At 39.3% G+C, this 20,713-nt stretch overlaps 3 protein-coding genes across 3 annotated transcripts; all 3 read right to left on the reverse strand.

The window, feature by feature from the left end:
- Positions 1 to 2,188: 2,188 nt before the first annotated feature.
- heatr3 (HEAT repeat containing 3) lies at positions 2,189 to 11,946 on the reverse strand. The gene is made up of 15 exons (XM_026173955.2): positions 11,662 to 11,946; positions 11,367 to 11,539; positions 8,472 to 8,559; positions 8,044 to 8,144; positions 7,590 to 7,699; positions 7,191 to 7,331; positions 6,754 to 7,046; positions 5,301 to 5,391; positions 4,936 to 5,090; positions 4,559 to 4,641; positions 4,289 to 4,425; positions 4,070 to 4,158; positions 3,536 to 3,679; positions 3,292 to 3,468; positions 2,189 to 3,109 (listed from the first exon to the last, which is right to left on the reverse strand). Exons 1-15 carry the CDS (start codon positions 11,800 to 11,802, stop codon positions 2,996 to 2,998), a joined length of 2,037 nt encoding a protein of 678 aa, XP_026029740.1. The 5' UTR covers positions 11,803 to 11,946; the 3' UTR covers positions 2,189 to 2,995.
- A 112-nt stretch (positions 11,947 to 12,058) lies between these two features.
- cnep1r1 (CTD nuclear envelope phosphatase 1 regulatory subunit 1) lies at positions 12,059 to 15,763 on the reverse strand. The gene is made up of 6 exons (XM_026173975.2): positions 15,615 to 15,763; positions 14,967 to 15,038; positions 14,740 to 14,813; positions 13,754 to 13,863; positions 12,529 to 12,583; positions 12,059 to 12,438 (listed from the first exon to the last, which is right to left on the reverse strand). Exons 1-6 carry the CDS (start codon positions 15,637 to 15,639, stop codon positions 12,397 to 12,399), a joined length of 378 nt encoding a protein of 125 aa, XP_026029760.1. The 5' UTR covers positions 15,640 to 15,763; the 3' UTR covers positions 12,059 to 12,396.
- Positions 15,764 to 16,370: 607 nt separating this feature from the next.
- On the reverse strand, positions 16,371 to 19,636 carry LOC113025827 (arylamine N-acetyltransferase, pineal gland isozyme NAT-10-like). The gene is made up of 3 exons (XM_026174007.2): positions 19,519 to 19,636; positions 17,978 to 18,019; positions 16,371 to 17,423 (listed from the first exon to the last, which is right to left on the reverse strand). The coding sequence occupies exon 3, from the start codon at positions 17,416 to 17,418 to the stop codon at positions 16,546 to 16,548; it is 873 nt and encodes a 290-aa protein (XP_026029792.2). The 5' UTR covers positions 17,419 to 17,423; positions 17,978 to 18,019; positions 19,519 to 19,636; the 3' UTR covers positions 16,371 to 16,545.
- Positions 19,637 to 20,713: the final 1,077 nt, after the last annotated feature.

A 20,713-nucleotide genomic window follows, 5' to 3' on the forward strand; every position in this document is an offset into this window, starting at 1 on the left:
TCAATTTAGTTAATTTAAAGATAAAACTAATAATTAAACCAACTTTGAGAACAGAAACTCGGGACATATTTGAAAAAAAATGGAAAAAAAACGAATGTTTAATATAGAATTATTTATCTTATAAAATGTTAAATTGACAGGGGGAAAATTTTCAAGAAAAAAACAGCCTTCCTACTCCTTATTATTAACTTACATCTTAGCATACATACGAAACAAAACCTTATTGAGAGCCTTGCTTTTAAAAAAATAAAATTATGCTGAATGTTACAGACACCCTGGATTTTCTTTGATATTGCCTTTTCTTACCATTAATTGCACCTTTTTAAAATAATGCTAAAGAAAATACCTTCTAATTCATTCATCCATTCTGTAGTAAAAACAGACACTTTGAGCAAAGTAGACTTGTACTCATACCAATACACTGTCTAGCATCCCACTTGCTGTATGAAATCAAACACTTTACTAATTTGGGGTTGCTGATGTCAAAATTCATACTCAATTTGCTCTACAGTCATGTTATTTCACAAGTGGCAATTGTAAATACGATATGAAAAGATGGGTTTTTTTCTATTTATATGCTCCACTACATCCAAACATTGACGAAACATCAACGATTTAATGAAAAGGGCATACTTTGTTCATGTTTTGGATGACAGTGGGTGATCAAGACAAGCCATAGGCATCTCATTCAGTTTGCAGGGTGTGTGTCAAGAGCATGGATTAAGGGAAAGAGAAAAGACTTGTGTTTTGGTATTCCAGTCTAATCAAGGGAGCCACAAAAACACTTTGACAACTGCCACTTCAGTTTAATCAATATATTTCTAGATACAGTTCCAAAACAAAATAATTTATTGTTTACCTTAACCAGGCATCAGTAATGAGACCTGTACATCCTCCAGATTAAATACCACCTCACATTTTTACTGGCTCAGGTAATGAGAGGGAAGAGTCTGATGGGGTTTTTCTTTTCTCCAGAGCCACAACATTCTAATGATTTTGAAGATTCTAGTAGCTTATTTGTTGCCTGGTCATTTTGTACATACATGTACAAGATTTTAATCTGCTGAAGGAAGCAGCTGCGTTACTTTGGTCTAGCATCAACTGAGAGGTCAAAAGCCATCTTAAAGTGTATCCTACTGTATAATAGCCATTATGGTCAATTGGTCGTTCTGTGCAATTAAAAGAAGGCTATGCAAATATACAAATTGTGTTGGAGAAGCTGAAATACAATGAGCGCAAACAGGTCATAAGCGAAGAAAAATTGATTTGCTTTTTTGTGACAAAACTATGAGACTGAATATTTTTATAGGCATTTTTAACTGAATTGAACAAGGTAATAATGTTTTTTCTGGAAATCAGCAAATATTTTATATTTTGATGCAGGGCAGCAATAATCACCCAGTGTGTTTAAGTACTCATGCAGAGTAAATATAGTTCACAACAATGCAAACCATGATTTAACAGCTTACAGATGAAGATGCAATATAAACTTCTAACCAGGCAATTAAAAAAAAAAAAAGGGGTCACTATTAATGTATTTTTCAGCTAATCTAATAAATGATTCTACAAAATCTCAAATCTTATAAAAAGTTCCCATACTCAGTTTTCAAATTCCCAAAAGCAACACACTTTTTCAGCATTTTATTGATCAATTCCAATACTTAAAAATGTATATGCTGGTCTTTGAATATTTGTTATGGAGGGAGTCAAGGTAGCTGTTGCAACATACTATGAATATTATTTAAGGTCAGTAAATTGCTCAGTCAGCATCCACCATACCTCGAACCCACGTACGCTCCATGTGGAACATGGGGGTAGCTGAATGGTTTGATGAGTAGGAAAATGATGCGAGTCACATGCTGTGGGGGTTTTGTAGTCATTAGATTTCAAATCCTCTGTGACTTGTCCTAAATCACCTATGAGTGATTTAGGACCAACAAGGCTATGCTCTCAACCACCATCATCAAAACACAACATGAGGGAAAATATTTTGGAGGCACGTTTAGTCCCTTCAGTAGATTTCCAGAGATTTGCAGGCAGCATGCCAGTATATATTGAAGCAGTCCAACACCTTATGAAGACAAATTAATTGAGATTGAGATATATTATCTCAGTGTTTCTACCAGTTTGTATTTGGAAAGTCATGGAAAGATTCCTGAAATGGTTCACATAATGCAAAAGAAGAACATTGAAGAAAAAAAAAAAATCAGGGTTTATTTCAAAAAGGGTACCGGTATTCCTTCACAGCCTGATGACATATTCACACATTAATTTCATTTTTACTGAAATAAGCAAGTTTATGGATATTTTGTTGAAAAAGTCTAAGAAACCACTGCAAGAATAGCTAACAAGCTTTACGTGAATTTTTGTCAGTCACGTATGATGATATCCAAATTATGACCAAAACAGGGAATTCTGGGATTTAGACAGTTCAGATCTATGTATAATTTTACTGACAGATTAAACAAAATCTACAAAATTTACCATCAATCTCCTTCAATTACTGAAAAAACGTGTATGCAGACCAGTGTCTTCATTGGAAAAAACAACAACTTAGAATTCCAAAGTACAATGCAAAGTACAATAAATGCCATCAATATAATCCCCCTCATAATTATACAGATACTTTGAATAGATCAGCATTCTTGTGGAAGTACTGCAAACACCAACGTCAAGCCCGCTGGATTCAAAGAAGGATGCCCATAAGAAAAGTTGGTGTCAGATCCCACACCTGATCTTTCAAAAATGTTTCAATCAGACATGAAAATACAAACACAGTCTCAAAATTGTTTAAAGTTTAATTTAGGTGGGGAAAAAACCTGCCAACTCCAGCATACAATAACGGTTATTACATTCCCTTCGCTCTGCACAACAAACAGTAAACCATCATTTAAAGAATATAAACATAAATACTTGTTGGTTTCACAACCATATTCTGTCTCGTTCTATGCTCCTGCTAGCATATTTGTCCAAATCAAACAGGCTTTTATAGTCCTCATTTTTTCAACACCTTCTCCAGATAACCAATAAATCTTCTCAGGTTCACTCTGATGTTATCCAGCACACACAGCTGCTGAGGGCTGTATTTGCCTTTTCCTTCTTTACGAATCTGGTAGTGGAAAAAAAAAAGAATTGTTATTCAAAGGAGAATTCACACAATGCAGTGGCGAGATAAGAAAAAAAAAAGGTGCTTCGTATATTTCCAGGGGAGAAAAAAAAAAAGCATAGCTGAAAAAATATTGAGAAATTATCAAGCACACAGATCAGTAAAGATGAATTTATCTTTGGTACCTTGGTCTTGAAGACAGGCTGTAGTGCCTTCAGTGCAGGCAGCAGACTGATGTTTTTTGCAGCTGTCTCTGCCTCCTCTCCATCCGCAAACACATCAAACAAAGCATCAAGGGCTTCTCCATTTACAACGAGTTCAGGATCCTTTGTGGCAACTTGAAGCAACGCATTTCCGATCATCTGTGGAAGAAGAGGTTCTTAGAGGAAGAACAACTTTTCCAAAAGAATAAATGAGAGAAAGAGATACCTGCAGGGTTTCTGCAGTGCCCTTCTCTTTGGCTAATGTGCTGCCAGTGATGCCAAGAATGGCGACGGCGTTGACCCTCACGCTGACAACATCACAGCGGGTGGCCGTTTCGCTCAAGCTCATCAGCTGCTGGGGGGTCATACACTAGCAAAAACAAAAGCCAAACACATAGATACTGAGCTGTCAGGAACAAAAACTGTCAACAGAAGCAAGTGTGAAGTGGCAGTGGATTTTAAAGTTCAGTTCAAGGCGGAAATTTTACATTCAGGTCTGTTTTTATGCAGTTACCAAAGACGGAACTAACATATGGAGTATTATTCAACCTGTACACTCCTGTCATGTGTTCTGCAGCCATGATAACAAAGACTATATAATTAGGCACAGGGAAATGTAGAATCAAGCATTTTTATCATTTACCCTCAGCTAGCAGCTAAAAGTCGGGATACCTCGACCTCGGCTGCACAGACTTTGACCTCTTTTTGTAATCACCAAAACTGATTTAGCTGTTTATTTAAATAGTGGCGTCTTATCTACCTGTGGGATATTTTTGGAGGCAATCATCTGTAAAAGAGATCGCATGGCGCTGATGACAGCCTCTAGAAACTCCTCGTCTTTGGGAATCTCTGAAAGAAACATAGTTTCGATTTGTAGTTTCCTTTCTCACAAATGCATACTCACTTTTTTGCCTTCTTTAAATAGAAAAATAACAAATGGTACTATAATACTGCAGAAGAAGTTTTATTAATGTGAGACCTGGAGCACCAAAGACCATAGAGGAGAGATGCTGTGCTGCTTCCTGCAGGGCTGTTGCACCACCCAAAGACTCTGCATCCATGGTGGAGAGGATACTGTGGAGGCAAGTCAGTGCCCGGGATTGAACGCGCTCCATCCTAAAAAGAAGGTGAGACTTTTTATTTAAAAATTTAGAGACTTTAAAAAAAAAAAAATTATTTATAAATGAGAAAGAATAAAGATAGTTAAACTCAGACAGTGAAGTTCAATGGAAGAAGAGAGGAGGATTACTTTTTTATCAGGCCTCTCCAGGAGGGATTTTGATGGCACAAATTCACAGTTTCCTTTTTAGGGAACTCTGTTTTCTTCAGAACCTTAAAAACAGGAAAATATGGAATATTATGGCAGCCCTTTTACATTTGGGAGTGGCTGCGTAGGTGCATATAAACTGTATGTGAAAGTGAGTTCTCTATGAAACTGCACAAACAACGCAATCCATTCAGCCTGGGGGAGAAGATGGGTGAGGTTCACCACATAATCAATCTAATCTGAAATTTGTATTTACAGCAATGCAAGCTAAAATGACAGCTTAACAACATTCACAAGCGCGTCAAAGCTTTGATGATGAACTGGCTGAGATGTGACTGAAGAATCAGACTGTCATTTGCCTTTTGTGGTATGCTGTGGTTGATCAAAGCCCCATGAACTTCAGCTGACAAGCACAATGGAGACATCAGATTGGACACTCCATCACAAAGACCATCGGGACCCATGTCACTTTCATCACTGCTTGATTCCTCCTCCCACTCGTCATCAGAAGGGTCTGAACATGTGCACACACAGAGAGTTAATTAGAGAAATTAACAATGAAGATTTTTTTTTTTTAATGTTCTCAAATGAGACCTTTGTGTGCATTTCTTGCTATAACAGTTTCTCCGATAGACAAACACATAGTTGGTGACTGTGTCATAGGAAATATATTTGATGAAAAGTGCCTGGGGTCAGCATGGCTGTCCGTGGCCACACCACTCACCGTCAGAGCAGCACATGTTGACGATGATCTCCAAGGACGTTTGCTGGGCTGTCAGCAAGGCCGTTGCCTCCCTCAGCTCCTCCTTCCCCCTCTGGACAAAAACAATCAGCCATGTGAGTCAACATTCTACTAAAACAATGCCTTTTAGCACTCTTATCACCCAGTCTGGGTTCAGCTGACTGCCACAAAGAAAAATAATTCTACAGATGCATTCCACTATGTCCTTCTTGCGGTGCAGTGAGCATTAAAAGCAGTTCAAGGGTGTTGCTCCTGAAGGAATAAGTGTAAAACTGTGTTTGCATGATAAATAAATGGTTTACCCCAGATGAATCTTTATACTAGTACACTAGAACAACCCAAACAACCCGCAATATTAGAGGGTATTCTGGTACGTCACCATGAATGTCACCCACAATCCTAGGGCCTCGGCTCTGACTGAGCTTAGAGGGACAGCTCTGTCTCGCCGGAGTCAGGTCTGGGGACTGTCAACTTGGTGGAAGCCACAAGTTGGTCCTCAGCTGAACCTTGTTGGGTGTCCCTAATCTGCTCCCCCCTAAACCCGACAGTTTGTCTGCCCTGTCGCTCTGGCTCACATTTCAGCGTGACTCACACACCACCTTTTCACCAGGCATTAATGTGCACCTCAAAAACAAAACAAAGAAACCCTAACAACAAAAAACTTGAAACCAAATTGAGATTAACCCTTTAAAACACCTGAGAAATGGCCCTAAACTTTGACTTATGAGTCATTAGAACCCCAACCCTAATCACTTAAAATTGGTCTAAAAAAAGCCAAATGAAAGTAAGTCAGTTTTCTTCCAGTGAAAAATGCATAATAAGAGCCATAAACTCTTCTACCCCAAATGCCCTCTGTCAAGTACTGAATGAGCCAATAGGCAGCCACCAATGGTTTTACTTTAAGGGATCATTACAGCATCATGTACACCATGTTATAATTAAACCTTAATCAAAATGATACTTTATTTTTGCAGTGGATGCTTACATTGGAATTTTGAGTTTTAAAAAGCTTTGCTTCAGGTAGAATATACTTTTTGTTCAGCATAATTGCAAACATTTGCATTTTTACAGTTGAAAACACTTGTCCACGCTCTCGTGCAAAACAGAGCGTATGCTCTGTGCTGATGAATAAATTAGAAGACAATGTGCATATAATAAAATAATACTGGTCAATATCTCAGACTATTTTACATACGAGTGGAAGAATGCAAATGGCAATACATAAGGGTTTACTGATTTCAACCTCTATGCCCAGAGGCCCACAGGCTGAAAGTACAGAATTTTAATACTAAGCAGAGCATAATTAATTCAATGCATATATAACGGATCAGACAGTTTAGAGGTATGAAACAGCCAATTCCTCAACTGTAACTGTCCTTGCTTTGGTTTTCTTAACTCTAAATGGGCCTAAGAGATTGCAAGAGTTAATACGTACAGGCAAGAGGTCAGAGAAGTCATTATCAACTTTTGCAGCTTTTCCATTCCTCTTCTGTTTAGGTGCTTCCTCCTCTTCAATCATCTCCTCCTCAGCGAGCTCTTCTGGAGCTTGGCCCTCTATGTCTGACACAGCTGGGGCGTTTCTGTGGCGAAGCTCCTCTGCTTGTCTAAGTTCAGGTATTAGCATACCTGCATCCAAATCCAGGCATTGTGATAAGGTAGCTACCACAGCGTTGACGGTCTCGGCCTGACGAGCAGCAGGCAGACTACTCTTCATGTTCCACAGCGTACCTGAGCAACACATCAGACAGAGTTCAGGCTCAGGAAGGGGTATGACACATTACAATTTACAGACTCCTGTGCTGGTCAATTTGTCTAATTGTGGTTAAGTTTAGAACAACAACAAAAAAAGACATGAAAAGGGACAAATTGTACCTGCAGCCAGTGTCCTGAGGAGAGTTTGTGTCACGCCTGGTTGAGATGACAGCAGCACATTCTCCAGGGCTCCGAGCACAGCAGTGTTCATGCTACAAAGCAGCTCTGGGTTATCCTCAGTCACAGTGTGCAAACAGTGAGCTGGGGAACACACAGAGGAGAGTGTGTTTAAAAGCTGAAACTGGGCACAAAAGCTACAAGCTAGCTTTGTTCTTGGAGTTCCTTGCTGGTGTTAGAACCATATTAATAGCACAGATGTGTTAAGCATCCTGTCAGTACTTGTTAGAGGTGTGTCGCCTAATAAATGAAGATGGTTAGAGAACACCTACAAAATGTACACCTTTATTTAATAAAATCTCAATGTTAAATAGCAAATAAGAATAAATGCTTTAGACATACCAGCAGATATGGCTAGTTCCAGGTTGTGTGGGTGTTTCTCCAGGCACTGAACAACCACATCCAAGAGACCGGATTTGTTAAACACAGACAACGCCTGGCTGCTGCTTTCACTGAAAGACAAACAAATAATACAAAGCATGCCTAGGTCAATAAGAGTGATTTATCAGAGACGATGTCAGAAAACTAAATTCAAGGAATAAACTCACAAATATATGGGGTTTTCTGGATTTCTTTTACTTCTATGTAGTTACTAGACATAGAATACCCTCATGAGCTGATCATTAACCAACAGCAAAGGACAGGTGAATGGATGATGTTTTGGCATGTCCCCAAAGATTTTACAGTCAGACCCATAGCAAGACCTGGCTGATTATGTATGTGGCCAAACTGACCTTTCTGAGCCAATAATAATTTTTTAAAAAGCCTTCTATGAAAACAAATAAGGTCAACTTACCACAGATTCCACAGCAAGTGTACAGCTTCATTGGCTACATCCTCCACTGCATTACTTTGGTCTTTCATCGACACAATGGCACTTTCAAAGCCAGCACAGCACTGGAAAGCAAATGTGTTGCAAATGTGAACAGAACAAGTAAAACAGGTCTCAATTTTCCAATCATTCATCTGAACATATTTAGATCATTTCTGACCCTCAAAAATTTGAGAAACTTTTTATGGCTAATTTAAGTTACACAAAGGCCAACACTGAGCTTGGATTTGATGCCATTTGATTCAGTGTCCACTTAAATATAACCACAACTATATTTGCTCTGAGATACAAACTAATTGCTGAGGATATTATAGCTTGATGTTGCTGTAACAGCTGCTGATGGGGAGCAACTGAAGTGATGCGGTGAGCGAAAAGCAGCGATGGAGTCTCACCTCTCTAAGCAGTGCTGTCAAAGGAGTCATGATGTCGTGCTTCACCATGTCCTCACACACCTCCTGACCTCCACATGCACTCAGATTCCTGTCAAGGGAAGACACACACAGACGCACAGTCATCAGTCACTCAGAGGAGACTCGCGGTCAGAGATGCTGTTTGTAATTGTGTGTGTGTGTGGGAGAGGAAAGCAGAGGGGTGGGGGGGGAGCCGGGAGATCCACTGTGAGCAATGGTTTTGTTTTGATTTCGAGGAGACAAAATGCTATTTAGGGTTTACTGAAAGGCCTCAAATCAGACTAGAGGTTAATATCAATATGACACACAGTACTGTACTCATCATGCACAGCATGGTATTACGCACAATGTACAATACTGTGCAAAAGTCTTTTCTTTTTTTGCCAATCAGTGCCTTATCAGATGGTGTTGCAAAGGGATACAATACTTTTCTGCATTTGTAATTTCACAGCCAGGACCATATTTTACAGATGGCTGTAGACACTCACTGCTGTACCTCCCTCCCTGTACATATTGACAATTTGAAACAAAAACATTCAAATTTATATATCCATCTATATCTATTAGACCTGTTGCCACTTATTTTCATTCCAGTTCTTGTGTGATTTGGCATGTCTTAGCCTTTTCTCCCTTAAGAATGTCTTCTTGCCAGCCAAACCTAAACTGAGACCATTTCTTATGAGACCTTAGTGAACAGGAAATTGATTAACTAAAAGGCCAGATGTACTTCTCACATCTGTACTGGATTTGTTTTATTTCTTAAGGACATCACTTTCTGATACCGTTTCATTTGCTGTAAGCCTTACACTTCTTCTGTCATCCTCACACTTCTTTTTAAATAGCTATTTGGGAATGAACTTGTTGGTGCAAAAACACTATTTTAAAAAAAGCCTGGAAAACTATTGATCAAGCCCACTTTAAACAAAATGGCAAGCAAGGCTGTCACCTTGTAAGAAAAATTTAAAGAAATAAGGGGTGGCTCAAGACTTTTGCACTGGATAAGTACTAGAAACATTCTGTGAGGTTTAATGCAGTCGTCTCACAGCAGAAAGGTCCTTGGTTCTTCTGCCCAACTGTGAAGATTTCTGTGTGAAGTTTGGATGTTCTCCTTGTGTCTGTGTGGCTTCTCTCTGGATAATCCAGTTTCTTTCCACAGTCCAAAGACATCCACAGTAGGTTAACTTGTGATTTCTAAACTGGTTGTCTGTCTGTCTGTGTTAGCCCTATTAGACTGCTGACATGTTCAGGCTACATCTCAGCTTTCACCCCATAACACCTGGGATAGGCTCCAGTCCACTCATGACTCTGAGGTGGATAAGCAGTTAAGAAAAGGGATGCGTAGATGGGTTTAGGCAAAGCAGCTGCCTGGATAGTGTGTAGAAGTCAACAAATGCCACCCACTCAGAGGTAAACGCACTGGACTATGAGCTGTGCTATTTGTATTCTTATATGCACCTCTCTCTGTGAAGCCCGAGAAAAGTTCAGTTCTGTAACACCACACTGACTGAAGTGATTGGAAGAAAAGAGCCACGATTACATTTTCTAATGTTTTCCAGGGCTTTTGTAGACACATTTCTTAGCTTTCTGCATTTTCTGTTGCAGTATCAACAGTGCTCACTAAAAACTAGCACACAATACATGTATTATGCATATAAGCAAAAAGCATGTGTAGCTGTATGTGTAACTAAAATATATATAAGGGAGCCAAATGAAACGGCACAATGTGACTCATTTTATTTATTTATTTATTATCCAATAACACACTTTTAAAAACTGCAGAAGCATGTGACTGACAACTGACTTCCCTCTACCTGCACCTGACTTTCTTCACAGCAGGAAAAGCACTAACATTACTAATGTCAAGTAGTAATCTGGGGCACACAAATGGGAGAGAAATTAAGGCATGTGGTCAAGCAATAAACGTCCTCACTTGCTGTAATCGAGAGAAGAAAATATTAAAAGCATTGTCTTGCTAGCACAAACAGCCTCTTCTTGATGATTCTCACTCCATCGCAAAGTATCTACATACAACTACACTGTTAACCAAAGGAGGTTTAAACAGCCAGAATGATAATGTGAGGGTCTCACACCTGCCACTGAAACAACTCTGGCAACAACCCATGCCAGGAACTGGCTCTTTGAGGTTTTCAGCAAGTTTCATTAGCTCTTCTGTTAGCAACAATTTGCTGCCCTTGGAGCCTTGGGCACCCACAACTCATCATCTGTTTGCCAGTTGTGGGCCCTTTAATTTGTCACATCATCCATAACCATGGGCTGAGCTTCCACTGCTATGCTGATGATACACAGTTATCATCAGGATAACAGTCACTTCCCTCCTCTGTGCCTTGTAAACTGCCTAAAAGACATCAGAATTTGAATGTCAGCAAACTTTTTCAAATTGAACAACAATAAAAATGATCTCTTGGTTGTGGTTCCCAATTCAAAGCTCGAGAAGAGGGAGGTCTCTGGAGGTCAACAACATCAAATCTATCTCTAAGTCTGCCTTCCAGCACTTCAAGAACACATGTCCATACTAAAACCTTTATTCTCAAACTCTGCAGCTGGCACCCTCCCTCATGCCTCATCACCTCCTACTTTAACTACGCCAATGATGTTCTGTTTTGGTCGACCATCCCTATCCTTATACCTCCACCAGAGACTGCCACTTCTCTTGTGCCCTTGCTCATACAAATCACTGCAAACTGACAACACAGAAAAGTTCAAATATGTTTTATGATGACCCCAGCACTAAAATGGCCTATTCTAGCAAAAAAAAATAAATAGGTCACACGTGTTGATTACTTGTTAGATGACCCCAGTGATCCAGGTCTTCGTCAAGTGACAGGAACCCAGATTATTTGTTACACCCAGACTCACCTGAGAGCTCCAGTGGCAGTCTCTCTGACAGCCAGGCTCCGGTCCAGCAACATGGGACCCAGGCGCCTAACAGCATCCCTCTGGAGGAAACCCGGAATGGTCTGACTCTGCTGCACCACCCGAGAAATACTGGCACATGCAAACTCTCGCACATCAGCGCTGGGACTCTGCAACTATAGGAAACGTGTTTAAAAGCACGTGACACCAGCTATTCAAAATGTTAGAAACTGCAAAAATATGAGCTCTTAAACTCAAAGTTAGAAACATTCGAAGAAGAAGCACTGTATATTCCTACTTTCTCAAGCAACTCCGCAGCTGGACAGCTATCATCACCATGCTCTTCCTCCTCACCGTCTCCTTCCTTCACCACAGTCACCGGCAGCCCGACCGAGTTGAACTGCGGACGTTTAAACTTAGTGGTTTTACTTTTACCCATTTCACGTGATTATTAAAGTGCGAGTTGCGCGTATAACGCGGCGTTTACTCCCCTCTTTTCTCTGACACTGAGTTTGTTGCGGATCAAACACACGCTCCGGCTTCTGCCTTGTTGGAGGCCATGTGGAAGACTGTTCCCTGCCGTAAAGTGTTGGTTGCTAAGAGAAAGCACGACGCTGTCGCAAAAGCGCACAAGCTACGCATGTGACAAGCTCCATAGGAAGAATAGAAGGCAACAAGAAATAAAGAGACAGCCCTGATATTCCCACGTCTTATGAATTTATTTATTAGGCAAATAACCTTTAAAATAGAAACATTTTAGATAAAATACATGCTGAACAGAAACAGAAATATACCCTCACTCTGAATGTGTAAAATATGTCAAAGGTTATACATGAGTAAATCAGCAGCTTCAATGATGACGACACAGCAACACTGTTTAAAAAAAAAAAAAGAAAAAAAAGAAGGGCCTCTCAGTTCGTTTCTTTGCTGAAAATGCATTTCCCATCATACTTCATCTAAGAGCATCCAAAGGAATTAAAGACAAGAAGGCAATCAACAAAGATGAGGCCTGACAGAACCCAGGAGCGTGTGGTCACTGGATGTTTGGTCGTGGTTTCAGAATAAGTTTCCCCGTCTGCGAAAAGACAAGAAAAAATTAAAAATAAAATAAAACCTTAAATTTTAGTAAAATGGTAAAAAAATAAAAATCACCATGTTGACTCACATCATCACAGGACATGTTGTATTCTGCTAAAACTGTGCGGCAGCGAGCAGCAATACTGCAGGGGTAACGGTTAAAGACAATAACCAGGAATGGAAATAGGAATAAATCCACTATGTGATGTTCCTCAACCTGACAAAAATCAGCTTTGGACATCTGCTGATACCATGTACAAAAACGGAAACTATTGAGAAATCAATAAACTAAATTCTTTACTGAGACAAAGACGATGGGATTCCAGTCAAACAGGCTGTTTAGGAAGGTGAATGAAGTGACCTAGAGGTATCTGCATGGAACCCAAAAGAGCTGGTCAAATTCTCTAAATACTAAAGAAAGATGCTTCAGTGCTTTAATAACCTCCTACAACAAAATGTACACCAAACCACCCTTTATGAAACCAAAGTCCATTCACATCAAATAAAGTAATTAACATAGCTGACAAGTGCAGTGCAAATCCTGATTAACAGTGGATTTTCTATTCCATGACATAATCTCCTGATATGGTTTTGAGCCTTCAACAACAGGCTGTTAAACCCACATGTGGACTCTGACCACTACACTGCTTCTTATCAAGCTGTTGTCTTGTTTGAGGCCTGTTTACTTATAGTAGGAAAGAAAGCTTTATAAATATAGACTATGGGCAGAACTAAGGCAGGAACTAGACTGAATCATCTCTCCAGTGGGAAGAGAAAATATGAGTTGACAGGATGGCCAATGTGGCAAACATTTCAAGTTATTTCATTTAATAAGATACTTATTTAAAACTAAAAGTAAGATTTTTCCCTCCAGACGTTCTTTTTTTATATGTCCTGCACAAAACATAAGATACAAAAGTATCTAAGACAAGCTTCTGTTGTCCATCTTAGTTTCACCATGGCAGACCCATGTCGACAGCATCCACCATGACACTGTTCAGCTGTCTGATATGAGTATAATCAGATTGTCTGAGGACCCATGATCTTATCACAAAGGTCAAGATGAAGAGATTAGGAAAAACCACAGCCTGGGAATTATTTTATCTGCAAGGCAACATCAGGCTCGATGTAAACTGTAAGAAGTCAGTTTAATTTTCTCCACAGTAGCCACCAGTACACTACTGCAGATGTGTGTGGTACAGTAAACATAGGAACTTAACTGAATTAAATTGATGGGCAACTGTCACAGATACCTGATCCAAGTACATGAGTCGCTAATTTGTGTTTACTGAAGTAGAAAAAAACAAGGATACATTGATGGCGCCACAACTCGTTTGTGTATTCCAGCGAAGAAGAGAGCTATTAGAGTGATGCAGCTGATGGTGAAGAAGGGATGATTCCATAGGGATGAAAAGAAAGATACCTGCATAACAAAAGGAAACAAAGCAATATCAATCTGGGTGAGAAAATATTTACTTTTACAGATGTTTTTTTTAGGATGTGATGACAACATCTAGCACCAGTGCTTGTGTCTGCTATTTTATGACATAGAAATTAATTAATTAATACCAAATTATTATTAATTAAAAGTGACACTTCTGGGTGGATGAAAAATGTATTTCTTTTTAAATGTAACTTTCAATTTTGAAATTTTTATGTTGCCACTGGCTTTACTTATGAAGTTATGGAGGCTCAGAAATGCATGAAAGACAAATGAAGAAAGACAAGATTTCAGCATGCCCATATGCACTTCAAGGACCTTTAACTTGGAGATTTAGAAAAGAATGAAGGTAAAATTTTGAATGACTTCAATAATCCTGTCAAAGACACTGTAAGATATAAATAAATACAAAAATCTGGAAACCATCTTCAAATTTGGCTGGTCTTCTATAGAATGAGGAATGAAAATTTTTCAGAAAGATGGAGACCTCAAACCATGAACACATCCAGGGAGACAAGCTAAACGTTCGAGATATGCTACAGCTGATGGAGATATTCAGACAGGCAGAGATAGAAAAGAGGCTTAAGGGACAGAAAAACTTCTTATAAGACTAGCCTAAAATTTGACAATGTGGTCAGTTATAGTTAAAACGCATGTGCAGACACTATACCTTGATTAGAACTCACCTAAACTGTACTAATACATGAACAATTATCTATTAATGCATGAGGCTGCTTTTATTGGATCAAAAGTTACCTAATGATACCACTTATCCCTGTTGGCCATACTGTTCAATACAAGGGATATATATATACCTCTGATTTCTCTTCGAGTCAGACTTTCTCGACAAATACTTACTTTCTGTGTGTCTGGGTCTATTAACCAGTTCCAAGCTCCAGTAGCTGTACAGACAGACACCACTATCAGTATCACTGAAAGAAAACATAAGAACAAGATATTTAAATCAACTCACCGTAGAGCTTCAGCTAATAGTTGCAGTTTGAGATCAACATGAACTTCTTTCAGGTTAATTGCAATATCAAAAAGATGTCAACCATTGTAACTTCTCTGCTGTTGTCACTTACTTCTCCACCTGCCTGTGGCAGGTTGCAAACAGGAGACATACTCTGTCAGTCTTCTCTCAAAGGCCTTCAGGTCTGCAACAAAACAACAGGACCATGAGCAGACGCTGTGTTTGGACCAAGGATTACGCAGGTATCCCCAGAAAAGCTTTTTTTAGTCTCTTCCCCAAAAGAATGTCATGAAATTCAATCTTAAAATAAAGCCAGCCTTAGCCCTATAGCTCAGTTGGTGTCATCACTCAAAGTTGTAAACTGAAGACAGAAATCCACCATTACTTAAAATGAAGCTCTTAAATGCCCTGTAGGTTTGCTACACTTTCACTTCCAAGCTGATCATATTCCCTACATATGTAAAAATAAAAAAAAAGTTGCTGGCTATGACTCTACGATCCCAGTTACAAAAGCGGGGGGATTTAACAATTAAACATGTGTTTGCGTGTAAATAATGAAGGGTATCAGTGGCTGAATGTTTTGTCAGTTAGGCTAACGAGCATGCTAAGAAAACTAGCCGGCTAACGCATTATTACGCCAAAATTTCACAACCCATCTTAAGACGTTTGCTCAGTAAACATTCCGTGGCTTTGGCTGCAACGACTATACCCGCTGAAACTTTACATTTGATTAATTTGAGTCGCTTTTACTGTTGATTACCTTCGGCCTGTTCCAAGGAGTTCATGTCTGAACCACTGTCTATGGTCTGAGAAGCAGCTACAACACCCTTCCCCTCAGCTGTAGGACAGGCCTGCTGACCAATCCTGATCGAGTGTGTGCGCAGCTAATATGATTGGGTGTGACCCAAATAAGGGGCGGTGCCAACGTTGAAGTTCCGCCTGCTGCAGGCAAACTGCATGGACGGCAGGTTTCGCTTATGTAACAGTCAAGAAAACCTGGTTTCTATGTTCCAGAAAGCGCTCTTACGAATGGAAAGTAGTTTGATATGATTACATAAAAACTACATGGGAGAAAATGCAAGCATCTAATAGTTTGAAATCTTTGAGCACACAGATTTGAGATAGTCCAATGATTGTTTGAATCCATCCACCCGCACATAGTTCAGGATCACAGAGATGGCATTGTTCTGGAATCCTATTCTAGCCATCACAATGGGAGAAGCAGGGGTACACCTTGGACTGGTCACCTTTCTGTCAGAGGGACAATGCAGACTTCAATTGATTTTATTTAGTTAAGACTAGAAATCAATTGAGTGATATTTGGAAAATGAAAATATGTTCATCTTGACCTTGATCTGTTTATACGTTTTACCGTTCTAAAAGCCTTAAAAACAAAAATAAAATAATAATAATCAAATACTAGACAATTCACTGATATGTTTTCTTCCATCTCTGAACTTGCAGAACTGTATGGAGGGGAAGATAGAAGGAAAAAAAAAACAAAACCAGACTGAAATGATGCCTTGACTTTTTTTTTTTTTTTTTTAAATTTTTTTTATTTCCATGCAAGTGTATCATTTATAGTCATACAAAACACATTCAACACCACTGATAATCTTTCAAATAAACAGAAAGCCAGGGAGCTTCATTCATGCCAGTGTTCCCAAGCAGGATGTATAAGGAGTAATTTTCTAAAATTCAAGGACTACTCTTCTGTTTACAGCCTGCATTTTGTTCTGCAGCTTCACTTTGAACTTCTCCATCAGCACAGCCTCTAGTTCATCTTCTGTTATGTTTTTCATGTTATAGAGATCAACACCTTCATCTGGCTTAAATATGACCTCACTGTAGATCAAGCCAACCAGCGCTGTGAATCCTGTGGGCGTCTGCAAAGAGCAGATGGACTTGTTGGTGAACAGTGAGGTGGGGTCTGTCTGGAGGTCATTGTTCACTTGAAAGAAATGATCTGGCTCACGAGGCTCCAAGCTGAAGCAGTGGATCAGTCGCGTCTCCTTCCGGTTGACCAGACTTGATTTAGCAAATTCTGGGTTAGGAACCTCCGTTCTTCTGCCAGTCTTCTCCAGCATCCACAAATTGTCCTTGCATATGAAGCGAAAGACGCCTCCATCCTGAGGCTGTTCCTTTCCAGAGATGAGCTCGAGGGGCTCCCGTATTTGGCCAGATAATCCAAAACTTACATCTGCTATATAAGCCTTCCCCTCAATGATGACCTTGTTAATGAGATGTACTTCCTGGGATTCAAAGTCATTAATGCTCGTGTCGAAAACTCTGGAGCCCAAGGTTGTAGTGTCATAGCCCATTTGTCTCAGCACCCAGCTAAACAGGTAGTTGTTCTCAAAGCACCAACCTCCACGGGTACCCCTCACAACCTTATTGAAGATAACCTCAAGGTCCATGATTATTTTCTCTCCACAGTGGATGCTGAGGTTCTCAAATGGAATGGACATAATGTGCTGCCTGTGGATCAGCTTCAGTGTTGCAAGGTCCAGTTTATCACAGGAGCCATGGAAACCAATTCTTTTGAAGTACTCTTCCAAATTCATCTTGCCTGTAAAATGCAGGACAACACATTGATAATCATTTTAGGTCTGCAGCATGTCACTTACAAAGCTTTTTAAAAAAGAAAAAAAAGAAAAAAGAAAACCCCTACACCTTTCATTTTGTGTCACATCCTGTCAATTTATAGGATGCAGCCAAATGTCCAACTCTAGGTCTAGCCTGGCAGGCTCTTTGCTTCCTTACAATCTAAGAATCAATGATTCAATTCAAGATGCCTAATCTTAATTAACATTTCATGTAAGATTATCTCATTAAATTTATAACAATTAAATTTCATTCCAGTTTTCTGTTCATGTAAAGACAATGGAAATGCAAGATGGTGGAAGCATTAGTGTTTTAATAGGGCAGGTTATCCTACCCCTCATTTAACCCTTTCAACAGCTGCTTACCAATACTAGTCTTTGGGCTGTGCTCCCCCGGAAATGTTGAATACAATTAAAATGATCTGAACATTTTGCGCAAACATGTTTAAATATCATTAAATATCATTCTAATGACAAATGTTGACTATAACTAAATTAATCTGAAATTTTTTATCCTTACCTTATTTGATTGGTGTTTGATCAAGGATGTGTTTTGATGAGTCTGGAAGCAAAAACAGGATAAAGGTAAGTGAGCTACTTTATACTACAAAAGGAATGTATATAGCCAGTCTCATTCAATAATATGCATCGATCATGATGGTGATAGGGGTGGCGCATCCCAATTGCTTAGCTGACAGAAGCAATACACAAAACAAATAATGAATGTGTTCATGAATGTGGCTCAGAGTTTCTGCTCCAATGAGTGATGAAAGCCTTTTCCCACAAAACAAACCATATCCTCTTTATTCCTTCTAATGAGCTAGGCTTATCCAGCTCAAGGGAGAGGTATAGTGAGCATCTGCAGCCATCTGTAAAACCCAGTGGACACACATGATTTTGGGCTGCATTTAAATCAGTGTTGGGGACCTTGCCAAAACTGGTACCATCAGAGTTTGATCCACAACACAATATCATCTGGAAGCCTGATTGGCAAATGTTTCCTTTTTTTCAGCATGATAATGATCCCAAACACCCTAGCGTTGTAGTCAAGGCATACCTGGATAGAGAGAGGGGGGACAAAATAAAACAAAACAAAAAAAAAAAAAACCACACACCACTTCACAATTGGGCACCACCAGTCATGGATTGGAGCCCTGAAGCTTTGAATCTTCTTCAGAAAGCCTGGGAAAACTATTCCTGAAGGCTCAATTATAAGAAAGCTTGCCTAAGAGTTCAAGCTGTGTTAAAGAATGAAGGGGGTCCACGTCAAATGTTGGCTTTCAACATATTTAAAGCTTTTTTCTTTTTAAACACACACAGCACCTATAAGCTAAAACGAAGATAACACTCCCAGCAAATACCTGTTTGAATAAATAAGAGGACAACTGGTAAAAGCTTCCTATAAGACATAAAAGTCCTTAACAGGTCTGTAAGTTCTCCTACACTGTTTTGTCTTTGGTGGAAAAAATAAATAAATAAAGATAAAATAAAAGGACCCTGAAAGCCATCCTCTTAGTTTCTGTCAAGTCTTTTGAGTAACTGCAGACAGCATCATGGCGCCATGTCTCCGAGTTTGACACAGGGATGACAGTTTTCTTTTTTTGATGGCAGGTGAATTTGAACACTTGGCTGTGTGGTGGACCTCCGGTAGAACACGGCCAACACTAGTGTGTTGGAAACCCAGGTCTCTTTCATAAATGCAGTCACATTAGCGCAAATCCTAAACCTTAGCTGTGACATTTTGCGCAGGAGTATTTGGAGGGAAGGTTACTTGCAATAACTCCGTTTCAAGGTAAGACCATCAGGAGTAATTACTTGGCCTTGTGTTTCCCGCCGTCAAAATGGCGCTGGCCCCTGACTAAAAGGAGCAAAAAGTCTTGTTCACGGTAAAGTTTTTGCTCAAGAACAATCTGAAAAATTATCTCCTAGCTTGACCATTTACATCTATTGCCAAAGTACAGAAACAGTGTGGAAAATGTATTATCAGTGGTCACTATTAGTTTTTATTTTAAGCACAATAGCTTCATGTGTTGTGTAACTGCTTTAATTAGTCCAACTTACCTGTGGGCTGGGTTGTGCCCTGCAGCTGCGTGCTGTCGGTAGCTAATGGTCAAACGGTGCATGACTGTCAACGCTCAGCTGCACTTATAAAACCCCAGGTATCACCACTAGAGGCGCTACTAACCAACTCTTTACGAAATTCAATTATATTTATATAAACACTTTTCCTCTCACACGGCTCCAGATTAAATAAGAGTTGTACCAAATCAGGTGCAAAGACTGCAACACTACAATCCACCTCATGCATTATTGGTCATGGCAAAATTCGACATGTTATTCAAATTTGTATTTCAAATCTAAAACTGGACTTTCGTTTCTTTGCATATAGATTTATTTATTTTTTTAATTGGTTTTGACTGCAGTAGCATATTTTTGTAAATACTATAAAATGATTGGGAACTCATTATCATTGACTCAACATTAATTGATATCAGGTGCTGTTATTGATTTATTCTGTGTATGAGAATGAGCTGAAGGTTTCGTGGTTTAAGCCTTTTAATTGTACAAGCCAAACCACGCGCCAGGCAGGGGAGACAGAGAAAATACAAGGATTCATAGGCTTTTATGATAATTAATCATCATAATATGGTTTGTAGTATTTTGAATTTTATTATTTGGGGGCTGGAGAGAAATTAGGTGGGTCTCGTTGGGAGAATCTTAATCGTAAAAGCAAACACCTCTATGTGTGGGTTTTATGAATGATTTCACTGTGTGCAGTGTTTGGCTTATCCTGGTTTGGAGTGTGTGAATCCTTTTGAGATCATGTAACTGGTATGAACAGCTGTTTTCTCCCAGGCTCCACTAAAGGTCTCGATTTTAAAGTGTAAGAGTTGGGAATTAAAATTTGTAATTTCAACGATATTCCTTGTTACGTTGCTCTGTTTTCGGGTCTCTGACAGGTCATTTATTGTCGCAAAATAATGACGTCACTTTGGCATATTTAATAGTTATTTCAGGCGTGAAGCCATGAGTCTCCTAACTTCATTCACGTTTAAGTACCACAACCAGCTACTTCTTATAAACACGTGAGATTCAATTCGACCACATTTATGAAAACAAAATAAAATATAGGTTTGTGTGTCGACAAGCAGAGGTAATTAGAGCTGCATCTGCTTATCCACGGACGAGACTTGCGGTTTTGGTCACTGATATGAATAAATTAGTGTTATTAGACAAATTTTCACGCAGTTAAACA

Source organism: Astatotilapia calliptera, chromosome 1, assembly GCF_964374335.1.
Source record: "Astatotilapia calliptera chromosome 1, fAstCal68.1, whole genome shotgun sequence".
In the NCBI taxonomy this organism is placed as follows: Eukaryota; Metazoa; Chordata; class Actinopteri; order Cichliformes; family Cichlidae; genus Astatotilapia; species Astatotilapia calliptera.